The sequence below is a fragment of the Oncorhynchus masou genome, chromosome 13 (assembly GCF_036934945.1).
Source record: "Oncorhynchus masou masou isolate Uvic2021 chromosome 13, UVic_Omas_1.1, whole genome shotgun sequence".
Lineage (NCBI taxonomy): Eukaryota > Metazoa > Chordata > Actinopteri > Salmoniformes > Salmonidae > Oncorhynchus > Oncorhynchus masou.
Window position 1 is genome coordinate 50,502,310 of NC_088224.1, and position 14,778 is coordinate 50,517,087.

General features: G+C 45.0%; 1 protein-coding gene across 1 annotated transcript in view; it reads right to left on the minus strand.

Annotated features, from left to right (window-relative positions):
* LOC135552512 (dedicator of cytokinesis protein 10-like) overlaps positions 1-14,778 on the minus strand; it is a 118,592-nt gene that overhangs the window by 78,189 nt on the left and 25,625 nt on the right. Inside the window, exons 2-4 of the mRNA XM_064984185.1 lie at positions 7,615-7,734; positions 6,144-6,233; positions 3,242-3,324 (exon numbers count right to left, since the gene is read on the minus strand). Coding sequence (XP_064840257.1) covers positions 3,242-3,324; positions 6,144-6,233; positions 7,615-7,734 — 293 coding nt within the window. The remainder of the gene's footprint in view (positions 1-3,241; positions 3,325-6,143; positions 6,234-7,614; positions 7,735-14,778) is intronic.

Consider the following 14,778-nt stretch of genomic DNA (forward strand, 5'->3'; position numbering starts at 1 on the left):
AGACATTTTTTGGTACCTTTCCTCAGATCAGTGCCTCGACACAATCCTGTCTTGGAGCTCTACAGACAATTCCTTCGACCTCATGGCTTGGTTTTTGCTCTGACATGCACTGTCAACTGTAGGACCTTATATAGAGCGGTGTGTGCCTTTCCAAATCATGTCCAATCGATTCAATTTACCACAGGTGGACTCCAATCAAGATGTAGAAACATCTCAAGGATGACCAATGGAAACAGGATTCACCTGTATGTGGATTGCACCTGTATGCACCACCATATGGATTCGTTTCAATACTTCAAAACCAAGTGGCAGGTCCAGCTAGTCATAAAAATAGATGCATGTTAAATTGTGATTTTGAAGAATGAATCCAGTTAGGAGCGGCAGTTTTTCCCCCTGTGATCGCTGAGCGTTAGCGCCGCTGTTTGAAAGGACATGGAAGGCTGGACCACAAGCATCGTTCCATGAGCGATGAGCGGGATGTCCAACCTCTCAACTTTGCTTACTTGCTCTTTCTCCCCACCCTCCTCTACTCCCCTCATTCTGCCTTCCCCATTTCTCTCTCCCCTCACATACAGTCGGGGGGGGATGTCTTCCATTAGGGATATCAAGAGGGAGAAGACTACACTTAAAAGCCTCCAGGCAGAAAGAGAGACGGCCTGCGTTCCAAAAGGCACCCTATTACCACTACATAGTGCACTACATTTGAACAGGGCCCATAGGGCTCTGGTCAAAAGTAGTGCACTATGCAGTTAGGGAATAGGCTGTCATATGGGACGCAGACAGGAAGGATGTCCTCTTTCTATGTCTCCTTTCATCATATTGTAAATGTACTAGACTCAGTAATGACATTCAACCTCAACTCTACTGTTGATACCTGTGTTGTGATAGCAACATAACAGTCCAGCAGTATATTGTAGTAGTAGTAGGACCTGTTTAACTACACAGGCATGGGCTAACTTGAGCCCAGAGTTGTTTCTGACCAGATCACATTGTCAGGGAAAACCCCTGGCTCTGTGTATAAGTTCTAGGATCACCTAGGTACTAACTCACGATTACAAGACACAGTTAGAAACCTTTGGCGCTCTCACTCCCCTGAAGGTGTCTGCATACATAGGTTCGGTTTGCTCCTAGCAAAACTCAGCTAGGCGAAGTAAATAGTCCCTTGCATACTCCCTTACAATATCTTTGCTTGAAAAACTAGACAAAAGTGGCAATATTACTGTTTGTCCCTCTTGAGACGCCATAGCAACAAGTACCCTTCCTCAAAATAGTCAGAATGAATCTAAGATAAGTCAAGAAATCTGTAATTCATTTTGACGTTTTTGCTGAGGAGGTTTTAGATGCAACTAAGATGTTTGGTGCAGTATTTCTCAAATGAAATGTGCATGAAAACTATTTGTCTGTTGTTGAATGACAACAAACACTTAATTGAAGAATCCCTGCTTTTGACCAATCACTGATGAAGGGGCATAAACTTTGGCCACCGAATTTCGACAAGCCTCAAGAAAAAATGTTGTGTGCTCAAACAGCCGGAAAAAACCCAGCTGAACGCTGCCGAACACCAAAATGAACAAACGTAAAAAATGTTGTGTAATATATCCGTGAACTCTTTTGACTGGGAAGCATAAGGTAAGCTTTACTGTAGAGGTGCTGGGTGCATGGAGTTGGATAGAGGGTAGATGTGCTACACAGCTTGTTATAGCATGGGCAGCGCCATCGAGGTCTTGCTCCATTTTAAATGGGTTAAAGGGACAATGTTCAGTTTTGGTAAACAGCAGATTGCCCCTTGGGAAGATTATCATAGCAAAGATAGGTGTTCTCTCTTCTCCATCTCTATGGCTGGGTGTCTGAGCTGAGCCCTGACTTACTGTATGTGTGCCTTGCTGGGGTAACATCTCACAGCAAGAACTGGCAAATCTGGTGCAGTCCATGAGGAGGAGATGCACTGCAGTACTTAATGCAGCTGGTGGCCACACCAGATACTGACTGTTACTTTTGATTTTGACCCCCCTTTGTTCAGGGACACATTAATCCATTTCTGCTAAGTCACATGTCTGTGGAACTTGTTCAGGATACGTCTCAGTTGTTGAATCTTGTTATGTTCGTACAAATATTTACACATGTTAAGTTTGCTGAAAATAAAGAGGACGTTTCTTTTATTGCTGAGTTTATGCAATCTCTGGAGAGACACAGCATGTGAAGATGACTAGCTCATAGTGAACTGGGATGTCAATCTGTCAATTGGATCCCAGACATATAGTATGATGAGCCCAAACTGATCTCAGATCTGCTGCTAACTCTGTGTCCAGGGAAAGACAGAGGAACTAATTCAGAGAGAAAACTCATCATGTGGATATAACCTCTATAAGAGCATGTACATTGTCTCTTAGTATCTATGATGTTAACTATTGTACACAGTATCAAAAGTAAACTATGGATCAGTTTTAGAGTCGATGTACAGTATATGAACTCAAAAAGATTGTAAGTTCAAGAAACTCAGAAAGGTCACGTGAAATTAACTGGACTCCGACATAACCAACCCATGGGAGACCAGGAGAACATTACAGTGGTCTGGATAGGGGTCAGAGGTCAAAGAGGCCCTGCTCTGATGGCTGGGCTCCCAGTGACCAATGCACAGCCCTGACATCTCCGCAGCTGGACAGCCTGCCACTCAACAACACATCCCACCGACGTCCACCATTTTGTTTTTTTGTTCCCATTGTTGACATCACAGAGAGCTATTTTTCAAGAGGCCCGTTATGCAACCGCAGACCACAGGCTGAATCTTAAATGGCACCCTATTCCCTATTTAGTGACCCCTGGTCAAATGTAGTGCACTAAATAGGGAATAGGGTGCCATTAGGGACACGGCCCCTGGATCTTCTGGTCTAGCTGAGGTTTTCAGCTGCGTCTTTCCTGGTGTTTATGTGAAGTACGCTTTCGGAAAGTCTGGCATGCGTTCCTGACAAAGACGCTATGTCAAAAACAGTTAAGCCCTGGAGTGGGTCCTGTCTAACTTAATACCCATAACATCATGACACTTAGAAGTACATGAAGTGGCGAAGTACTGTGCTTTTCTTATGCGGAACAATGAAAATATGTACACACACTGCTCTGTACATTGGTGTAATCATAGACAAGGCTTGCAAAATTCTGGTAACTTTCACAACACTTCTGGAAAACCTGGGTATTTTGGGAAAGTTGATGGAATTTTGCAACTCTTTCATAGCCTGTTCTGTACCTGGGAAGTAGCCGGTAATCTCCTGCGTACTCATCATATTTGTAATGGACCACGTGTAGTTGGGAGTTGTAGTACTCGCAGGCCTGGAATAGAGGAGAAGAAAGAGGAAGAGGAGGAAGTGGAGGGGAGAGAGGTTCTGTTAATGCCTAGTGCAGGTGAATAACAGACAGTTGATTCTGTCTGTATATATGACCGTGTGTGTGAGAGTGTTTTATTTAATGTATTTATTTTACCTTTATTTTAACAGGGAGTCCCATTGAGACAATGGTCTCTTTTGCAGCTACACAACAAATTATACATAGGGAATATACCAGTCACATTCCTCAGCAAAGAGGTTCTCAATCAACAACAATAGAGATTTGTGTGTGTGTGTGTGCGCATCTTGGCATGGGCAGTTGATGCTTAAAATCCCCTCTCTGTCACAACGTGGTTCTTATACAGCTCTACAGATGTCTATCAGATAGTAGTCTCTCTCGCTCTCTCTCACACACACACACACACACACACACACACACACACACACACACACACACACACACACACACACACACACACACACACACACACACACACACACACACACACACACACACACACACACACACACACTCTATCCATTGAAATAAGTAGATCCAAGGCACAGTAATGGTAATGTAAATGCAGTGTACAGCTTGTTTTACATGAGTAGCTGTCCTCGTACAACCCAGTGTGACGCAAGCTAGGGCTGCAGAGTCTGCGTCCCTCTTCATCATTAATGCCATGTCCCAAATTGCGCCCTATTCCCTACATAGTGCACTACTTTTGACAAGGGCCCATAGGGAAAAGGGGTGCCATTTGGGACACACTTAATGTTGTTGAGGGAGGCAGACTCCGCAGCCCGAGCTTGCTTCACACAGGTCGTCTTGGAGACCCACAAGCTTACAGTTACAAGATTGAATCCATGATTAGATGAATCAAACCGTAAGAAGAATTGAATTAACATTCTGTCCCACGGGCTTGAGTTACAGACTTTCTTTCTCTCCCTCTCGCTCTCTTCTCTCTGTCTCTCACATGCACACAAAGCGCAGATACGCAAGCTCGGCTGCGCGCAAGCGCACTCCCTCTCACTCGTTCACACACACAGACGCTCACGCAGGCATGCACTCTCACCCTGTCTCTCTCTATCTCTCTCCTCTCGGCAGTATGTTTTCTCTGTTGTTCTGTGGATTCTTATCTTCTTTCTGTCTGAGTGGCAGTATCATTATCTATCACTGAAACACAGCTCCACTGGCAGTCATCACATTCATTATTAAAGACACTCAAAACATATTTACTTCTACAAGGAAATAACACGTCTGGGAGCACATACTTAAATAGCCATTCTCTCTCTCTCTCTCTCTCTCTCTCTCTCTCTCTCTCTCTCTCTCTCTCTCTCTCTCTCTCTCTCTCTCTCTCTCTCTCTCTCTCTCTCTCTCTCTCTCTCTCTCTCTCTCTCTCTCTCTCTCTCTCTCTCTCTCTCTCCTCTCTCTCTCTCTCTCTCTCTCTCTCTCTCTCTCTCTCTCTCTCTCTCTCTCTCTCTCTCTCTCTCTCTCTCTCTCTCTCTCTCTCTCTCTCTGTGTGTGTGTGTCTAGTCTCTCTCCAGTCTCTCACACGCACCCCTTCATCAGTAAGCTGTGACGGTGTGGTGTCTGGTGGGTTTCCGTATGCAGCGAGGATATCTGTGAGACAATGCTTGGCTAATTTGAGCACTTCCTCCTAGCCAGCGTGTGCTGTAACTCTTTCACTTCAGCCTCACCATCAAACATGTCTTGTCACACAATAAGAGCATGAAAACAGGCACACCCAAATGGCACCCAATTCCCTATAGTGCACTACTTTTGACCACGGCCCATAGGGTACCACCCCAAATGACTGCCCTATAAAAAGGGAATGGGGTGCCATTTGGGTCACAGCCACAGTATAGGCTTATCAGATCCACATCTTCAACTGACAATCCAATAGGGGAAATGTATGCAAAATGTTGCTGGTCATAATCATTTGCATTTCTAGGGTTCCTCAAAAATAGATGAAATGGTTTCATGGTTAAAAGGGTCGCAGTCATTAGTGCCCTTAGTGTCTTTGCCAGCCCAACTAAGCTGAGTAGAGCAGAGTTCCTTCAAAACAACAGGATGCAGTGGACAAAATCCCTGCTCTCCCTCCTCCCTCCTTGCATGGTCAGCAGGCAGCCTCAGATGATTCAGCTCCATAGACGAGCTCATTGGAAGCAGCAGTCAGCAGTCCAGTCAGCTCAGCCACACAGCTCCCCCCCCCCACCACCACACACACACACACTCCAGATGCTGTTGATTCCCAGAGAGGAACATGATCCAGCAGCAAGCTGTACTTCTCGTTCCCTCTGGTTCAGAGGAGGAGCAGTAGCTCCAAGGCATGGGTTCAGAATACATGTTAGGAACCTTCTCGTATGTATTTGGTACATAGGGACTGAAGTGGGTCAAGGACCAGGAAGCGCTCTCTCTCTCTCTCTCTCTCTGTAGTCTTGCACTTTCACTAATAGAGCTAGCCGGGGAAACTCTCGTTCTCTCTCTCTCCCACGCGCACACACACACACACACACACACAAAAAAAAAAAAATCGCTCGCAGGCACACAGAATCACACACAGCTCCTGGAGGAGCAGAACACATCTGTGCTCCTGATGTCACTGCCTTACGAGCTCATGATGTTGATGTAGACCTCTGTGTTGAGGATATGTTTAAAGTACACGAACAACTGCATGTAGTCCGGACCCTTACCCGGACAACCACCAAGCCAAGCTGCCTGCCTGCCAGACTGAATGTGGAGTCAGCCCTGCTCCATAGCCCTCCTCTGCACCCGAGCTCAATCACACAACTAAGCATGGCACTCTCTCTCTCTCACACACTCACCTGTCTGACCAGCAGACACTCGGCCTGGAGCTCGGCCCCCTGGGGCACGGTGGACTGCAGTGTCCGTCTCTCCAGAGGCACTGTGAACACCTGGGGGACAGAGGGGAAGGAGAAATCAGATGGGGAGGGACAGTTTGATGTCAGGTAAAAGCTCATCTCTTGTGAAAGACTGTCGGTCTGGAAGGGGTGTGGACGTGACATCTCAACCTCTTCCCCGAGAACAAAACTCTGTAGCTGTTGTTGACGCGAGAGCGGGTTTTGGATTACTGAGTTTAGGTACTACATGCAGTCGTGGGATAAGATATATGTGCAAGTCTGAATATGTAAATGCTTGAGGGGACATATGAAATCTAAGGATACAGTCTTTACCACTATGATGTACTGTCAGATCACTGAGATCACTGTCAGCACTTGACGAATAACATCCGACCGAGAGCTCCGGTGTCGTCATAATTCATTCATAAATATTGAGGTCAAAAATAGCAAATGGCTCAAATAAATCATCCATACCTAGAAGGAAAGATTGAAAGTTGGAGAAATACTGATCTCACTGATTATTACGCAGCTAGTGGCAACTCAATGCAATTCTGTCCCAACTAGCACCCTATTCCCTATGTAGTGCACTACTTTTGACCAGGGCCCATGGGACTCTAGTCAAAAGTAGTGCACTATACAGGGAATAGGGTGTCATTCGGGACGTAGGCCACTGAGAACAGCCAAGTTCCCGCCCTCTCTGATCAATGCTTGGTTCTGATTTACTGTGTCTGCAGTCAGCTGTTTAAAATGCAGCACACTCTGAGGAAGGACATTTAGTTTTGGGTTTTGGAAGCGAATTAGGTTTGTCCATTAGCAAGTGACTTGGGGTTTCAATTAGATTGAGCTATGGAGACCCAGCAAATGAACCAGAACTGTTTGGTTGCCGGGCCTGTGTGTGTGTGTGTGTGTGTGTGTGTGTGTGTGTGTGTGTGTGTGTGTGTGTGTGTGTATCACGGTAGCAGAGTCATGACTTTAAACAACAACTCGAGAGCCGAGTCATTTCCCGAAAACCAATTAAAACTAGTTAATATGAAGTGGCGGTCTTAAGGAGTCACATTAGCGCACTAATTAAGTCACTAATGAGCAACAGCCACGGGACATTGGGGAGCAGAAGCAATGGGGAAATGAGGGGTTGAGAATGCAATATGAGTGTGTGTGTCTGTCTGTCCTCCGTCTTGTTGAAAAACATTGGTGTGGCTGGCATGAGCCAGACACAGACACAGTCCCACACACACCCACACCAGTCCCACACACACCCACACCCTCATTCCCACACCCCCATAGCAAACAAAATAAGTGAAAGGAGGTCATTGTGGGTGACATACAGACAGACTTGACAGAGACAGGATGGCATTCACACACACTTCTCAAACGCACACGCACATACAACCCCCCCCCCCCCCCCAAGCACAGACACAGACACGTTTGTACCCACCGTGAAATCATTGTCGGGGAAGAGAAGCAGCTCTCGGAGGGGGTCTTCCTTCAGCTCATCTCCCAGGTCACAGATCACAGCCTCATAGTCCAGAGGGTCTATCAGCTTGGGTTTCTCCTGCTGGAACACACACACACAGACAGACATTTGACTTATCCCATATGGCAGTGAAATAAATACTTGGGTACTACTTGGGGAAACGCAGATGAGAAAGTGGCGGAGGCAGGATTCAAATCCCGGTCCACGTGGAACACACTCGTTTTCAAAATTGCGAGGTCAGCCATACACTTGATGACTGCTGTAACAGTCACATCATGGGATATCCAACGTAGTCAACTATTAGGTCACACAGAAAGTCTTCTACATCTAGGACTTATCCTGCTGTAACACACAGAGAGAGAGAGAGAGAGACGGACAGACAGCCAGCGACACAAATGACTAGGCTAACACCAAGTGCAATTTGCCTCTACACTGTTCAATAATCATGACTCATAAACCTCTATGAACTCTGAGAGAAGTCAGCCAGTCAACAAGTATTCTTCAAATCAAAGACGAGCCAAATGGTGTGGCTAGGCAAATTGTCTAAAACCTCAGAATATCTGTTAATCTATCCATTTCTGTTATTTCTCTTCATTTTCTTTTGAAACGGCATGAAAAACTAGCTACCACCTCACTTCCTGTGTTCACTCAGTCACAATTGGATCAGCTCCACAAACATCAAGGCTGCACCCAAAATGCGGCCCCGTTCCCTATAGACCCTGGCCAGAAGTGGTGCACTGCATAGTGAAGAGAGTGCCATTTGGGATGCAGGCCCCAGTCTAGAGGGGCGGGGAAGAGAGAAGTAAAATAGAGGATGAAGTGGTTTACATGTCATGTGCCAAACCAAACTGAACCAGAAACATGTCGAGCTGTTCCCCTCTTTCCAACAAGGGAAACTGTTTTACTGACAGATGGGGACTATATCACATTAGCAGTGAACATAACAGCTCAGAAAACATATTTAAATGATAGGCTCAATGTCACCTATTATTTTTAGATTCTGGTGCTTAATAGAATTTTGATGCAAAGGATTACATCAGAGATTTGAGTTCTGAAAAGACTGATATATCAAAAGGCAGAAGTTTACAATACGTTTTAGGTTAAGGGTTAGGCTACACATCTGCACAGCACATGGTCTCAACAAGCCCATCCAGACAGAGCGTTTCACAGAAAGCGAAATAGACTGCACATGATGAGACGAGGCTATTTCCGTCCTCAAAGGAAATCAGTATGTCTTATTCATCACTGCTAACAAAAACTGTGGTCGGAGATGTGGAAAACTGAAGACCTGTGTTCTCTGTTTACACGCCCATAGCGGGGGGGGTTCCGACCACTATCCCCTGTTCAGTTAGACCAGGGGTGTATTCATTAGTGCACACCGTAGCAAAACGGTGAAACTTTCCTTTTATTTCCTTTTCCTTTTGAAAAGGAAATAAGGTTTATTGGATTTCTTAAAAGGGTTTCTTAAATTCAGCTATAGGTCCCTCCGCGTTTCAGCCTGTTTGCTTCCGTTTGGTTCCTCGTGAATACAACTCTGACAGAATGCACCGCTCACCTACAAGGGAAAGAGGTAGAAACCAAGCCGTCATTGAGGCATAAAACCACGACAAAGAATGTGACAAAAAAAAACAAAAAGACTAAAAAATACCCAGAATCATAACATTCCTTGTTGTGAGGAAGGATCTTGGTGTGACTCAACTGTAAAAAAAAAACAAAAAAACTATTTGTTTATACGAACTGTACCTGACTGGAAGAGAGAATGACGACTGAGGACAATTTCATTTCTCAGCCTCACAGAAATGTCTACCAAGACAATATCTTTTGCCTGAGTGGCATGTGGTCCAGCAGTTAGTGCCGAGTACCAGCCCCGGCACACATGTTTCGCCAAAACTATCCATCGGCATGGGTTCGAATCTGCCTCGCAATCTCTCCTACCTTGGTTCCAGTCAGTAGGGATCTTACCATATACAGATGAACCGGGGGAGGGGCAGAGAAACACATGAACAACAGCCTCTCATATTCAGCATTCATTCACGCTGTTTCCAAATCACTTAATCACCCTACTGAGCAGGGCTGTGGATTTGGCTCATTCAGTTTTGACTCTGGACTTGACCAGAGGCACTGAGAGGTCAAATGGCACCCCTTAGTTTTGGTTCCCCTTTAGTCTGGTCAAAATGGTGAGGGAGTAGGGTGTCATTAACACTGACAAAACTGCTTGGAAAATAACACAACAATGTGTAAGGAAATGAGCGCTGATGACAGTCGGCCCGAAGCTATAGCTTAGCGCCGTACAGTGGCGGCACCTTCACTGACGCCTGACGTACCATCGGCTCAGTACCACAACAGCTTGGTAATGACTGAGACTTCAGAGTCAGCCGTGTCGCTGTCGGCGTCGTATCAAATCTCAGAGCAGCTTGATACATGCTACGGAACACCTACACGTTCGGGGTCTATATTGCACCAGACAACATCACACCCGATATAGTTAGGAAGTTGCAGAGCATTTGTACAAATCAGACCTACGTATAGAGGCGTACAAGTCCCTTGCTGACAACCTCATATACTCCAGTTTAAATGTTGTGAACAAAAAGATCCCCTTCCTGATTGTACATGGCCACTCCACTGGTTAAAAACTCAGATATAGGGAGCAATACTGTTGGAGTCTCTGCCAGTTACAGATACAAACACACCGATCAGATAGTCAAACAGAGAGGCATTGGCTAACTAGTATTAGACAAAGGCTAGCAATGTCCAATTCCAAACTGTGCCTCATGTTGACGGACAGGTGCAGTGTCGAGTGAAGTTGCCCCCATAGAGACTGATCTCGGGTCAGTTTCGTCTTTCACCCACTAATGATTAAGGTTAGGACTGGGGAAGGGGAAGCTGATCCTAGATCTGTACCTAAGGGGAACTTCACCCTGGATCGACAGGTGCAACAGAAAGGAACAGGAAGCCTAGGGCAATAAAAACACAGGTACGGCACTGCACTAAAGAGGGAGATAGAAAGAGAAAATACATACAACGCTCAGGCGGTTGAAATCGTTCCGCACACGCCTGTTCTTATCCCTGTTCTTCCTTCGGAATGTGATCTTACTCCTGAAACTCATCCTGATTCAAAACAGGAGACTACTGCACACGGATACCGGTGACACACACTGACACGAGAACACGGAGAGGACATGTGTTCCAGCAGGCAGAAGCAGAAGGTCCATTGAAGGGTGTGCGAGACCTGTTGGAGCACGTGGTGGCCCAAGGAGGAAGTAGAGGCTTGATGTCACACAGTGACAGAGGTGCAGCAGGGGAAACTTACAACTAAAAAAAGAAAGTCCAACCACCAAACCACTCTCTCTCTTTCCGTTTCTCTCTGTAGACCGCTCTCACGCTCTGTTCTTAATCTCACCACATTTTCGCACACACATGCACACAAACTCACACACACACACACACGCACACAGCCTACAGTTGAAATCGGAAGTTTACATACACCAAGGGTGGAGACTCGTGAAAACTCCAGAAAATGATGTCATGGCTTTAGAAGCTTCTGATGGGGTAATTGACATCATTTGAGTCAATTGGAGGTGAACCTGCAGATGTATTTCAAGGCCTGCCTTCAAACTCAGTGCCTCTTTGCTTGACATCATGGGAAAATCAAAAGAAATCAGCCAAGACCTCAGAAAAAAAATCGTAGACGTCCACAAGTCTGGTTCATCCTTGGGAGGAATATCCAAATGTCTGAAAGGTACCACGTTCATCTGTACAAACAATAGAACTCAAGTATAAACACCATGGGACCACGCAGCCGTCATACCACTCAGGAAGGAGACGCGTTCTGTCTCCTAGAGATGAACGTACTTTGGTGCGAACAGTTCAAATCAATCCCAGAACAACAGCAAAGGACCTTGTGACGATGCTGGAGGAAACAGGTACAAAAGTATCTATATCCACAGTAAAACAAGTCCTATATTGACATAACCTGAAAGGCCGCTCAGCAAGGAAGAAGCCACTGCTCCAAAACCGCCATAAAACGGTTTGCAACTGCACATGGGGTCGAAGATCATAGTTTTTGGAGAAACAAAAATATAACTGTTTGGCCACAATGACCATTATTATGCTTGGAGGAAAAAGGGGGAGGCTTGCAAGCAGAAGAACACCAGCAGCATCATGTTGTGGGGGTGCTTTTCTGCAGGAGGGACTGGTGCACTTCACAAAATAGATGGCATCATGAGGAACAAAAATTATGTGGATATATTGAAGCAACATCTCAAGACATCAGTCAGGAAGTTAAAGCTTGGTCGCAAATGGGTCTTCCAAATGGACAACGACCCCAAGCATACTTCCAAAGTTGTGGCAAATTGGCTTAAGGACAACAAAGTCAAGGTATTGGAGTGGCCATCCCAAAGCCCTGACCTCAATCCTATAGAATATTTGTGGGCAGAACTGAAAAAGCATGTGCGAACATGGAGGCTTACAAAACTGACTCAGTTACACCAGCTCTGTCAGGAGGAATGGGCCAAAATTCACCCCACTTATTGTGGGAAGCTTGTGGAAGGCTACCCAAACGTTTGACCAAAGTTAAACAATTCAAAGGCAATGCTACCAAATACTAATTGAGTGTATGGAACTTCTTACCCACTAGGAATGTGATGAAAGAAATAAAAGCTGAAATAAATCATTCTCTCCACTATTATTCTATTATCCCCCCCCCCCCCCACACACACACACACACTTCCCTTGATGGAATTTCAATGCAGAACAGAGAGCTGTCAGCTGCCAGACAGTTTGAGGAACTGACCCCGTGACGTCACAGCCTCTGATTCCGTGTCCCAAATGGCACCCTATTCCCTACATAGGGCATTAATGTACTTTTGACCAGGGCTCATAGGGCTGTGTCAAAATTAGTGCACTATATAGGGAATATGGTGCCATTTAGGAATCAACCTGTCTGAGTGCTGTTAGCCTGATTACATTAGCTACTGTTACGTCTTTTTATGTTATTGATCATTTAAAAAGAGGTGAAAATGCAATCGATGTTTACTCTCTCCATCCAACACCACGGAAGAGCACAGAGTTTAAAGCTGAAATGCAGCATGACTTTGACACGCAAACCAACACATGAGAAGAATGATACAGGAAGAGTCATTGACAGACACTGATTGAGAGAGAGGAGACAAGGGTTGCATCCCAAATAGTACCCTATTCCAATGGCCAAATTAAGAAATCATAGGCCCCGGGGCAGTTTTTCAGCTGTGCATAATTGCAAAAATCTTTTTTTTACCCCTTTTTCGTGGTATCCAAATATTTATAGTAGTAAATATGTATAGTAGCTACTATGTATACACTGTATTTCTGATCTCATCGCTACAACTCCCGTACGGGCTCGGGAGAGACGAAGGTTGAAAGTCATGCGTCCGATACACATGCCTCCGATACACAACCCAGCCAAGCCGCACTGCTTCTTAACACAGTGCACATCCAACCTGGAAGCCAGCCGCAACACCGTGCACCTGGCAACCTTGGTTAGCGCACACTGCGCCCGGCCCGCCACAGGAGTCGTGGAATCTTGTTTAATTGAGGTCTGGGCTTTGACTAGGCCATTCCAAGACATTTAAATGTTGCCCCTTAAACCACTTGAGTGTTGCTTTAGCAGTATGCTTAGGGTCATTGTCCTGCTGGAAGGTGAAGCTCCGTCCCAGTCTCAAATCTCTGGAAGACTGAAACAGGTTTCCCTCAAGAATTTCCCTGTATTTAGCGCCATCCATCATTCCTTCAATTCTGATCAGTTTCCCAGTCCCTGCCGATGAAAAATATCCCCACAGCATGATGCTGCCACCACCATACCTCACTCTGGGGATGATGATATCAGGTGAGAGGTGATGGGATTGCGCCAGACATAGCATTTTCCTTGATGGCCAAAAAGCTCAATTTTAGTCTCATTTGACCAGAGTACGTTCTTCCATATTTTGGGAGTCTCCCACATACCTTTTGGTGAACACCAAACATGTTTGATTATAAATATTTTTTAAGCAATGGCTTTTTTCTGGCCACTCTTCTGTAAAGCACAGCTCTATGGAGTGTACGGCTTAAAGTGGTCCTATGGACAGATACTCCAATCTCAGCTGTGGAGCTTTGTAGCTCCTTCAGGGTTATCTTTGGTCTCTTTGTTGCCTCTCTGATTAATGCCCTCCTTGCCTGGTCCATGAGTATTGGTGGGCGGCCCTCTCTTGGCAGGTTTGTTGTGGTGCCATTTTCTTTCCATTTTTTAGTAATGGATTTAAATGGTACTCCGTTGGATGTTCAAAGTTTTGGATCTTTTTTTATAACCCAACTGTACTTCTCCACAACTTTGTCCCTGACCTGTTTGGAGACCTCCTTGGTCTTCATGGTGCCACTTGCTTGGTGGTGCCCCTTGCAGACTCTGGGGCCTTTCAGAACACGTGTCTATATACTGAGATTATGTGACAGATCATGTGACACTTAAATAAAGTCACATGTGTGCAATCTAACTAATTATGTGACTTCTGAAGGTAATTGGTTGCACCAGATCTTATTTAGAGGCTTCATAGCAAAGGGGGTGAATACATACGCACAACTTCCGTTTATACATTTTTTTTAATAAAAACATAGTCCAAATGTGGACTATTTTGTGTATGTCCATTACATGAAATCCAAACAAAAATCCATTTAAATTACAGGTTGTAATGCAACAAAAATAGGAAAAACGCCAAGGGGTATGAATACTTTTGCAAGGCACTGTATATATTTAAATGTATCATATTAAATTATCGTTGAAATTGCACACACATCGATGTCAGACATGCACCTACTCCAGTGATCTGTTGCTGATGACTGGGAGAAGCAGATTTCAGGAGCAGGACAAGGCACCCTCTTTTTGACTGATGACTGATATCTGATATAAGGGCATGTACGTGATTGGCCTATCTGGCGCATATGATTATGATAGTCGTAATGCTTCTTGACAGTGTCATAAAGTGTATTTTCTTAGTCCAAGTAAAGTGAAAAAGAATGGTCATAATGCTTTATGACAATGTCATAAATTGTATTTTCTACAAGTGATATAAAATATGAGAACAAAAACATGACAAGAAGTCATTACAACAACAACAA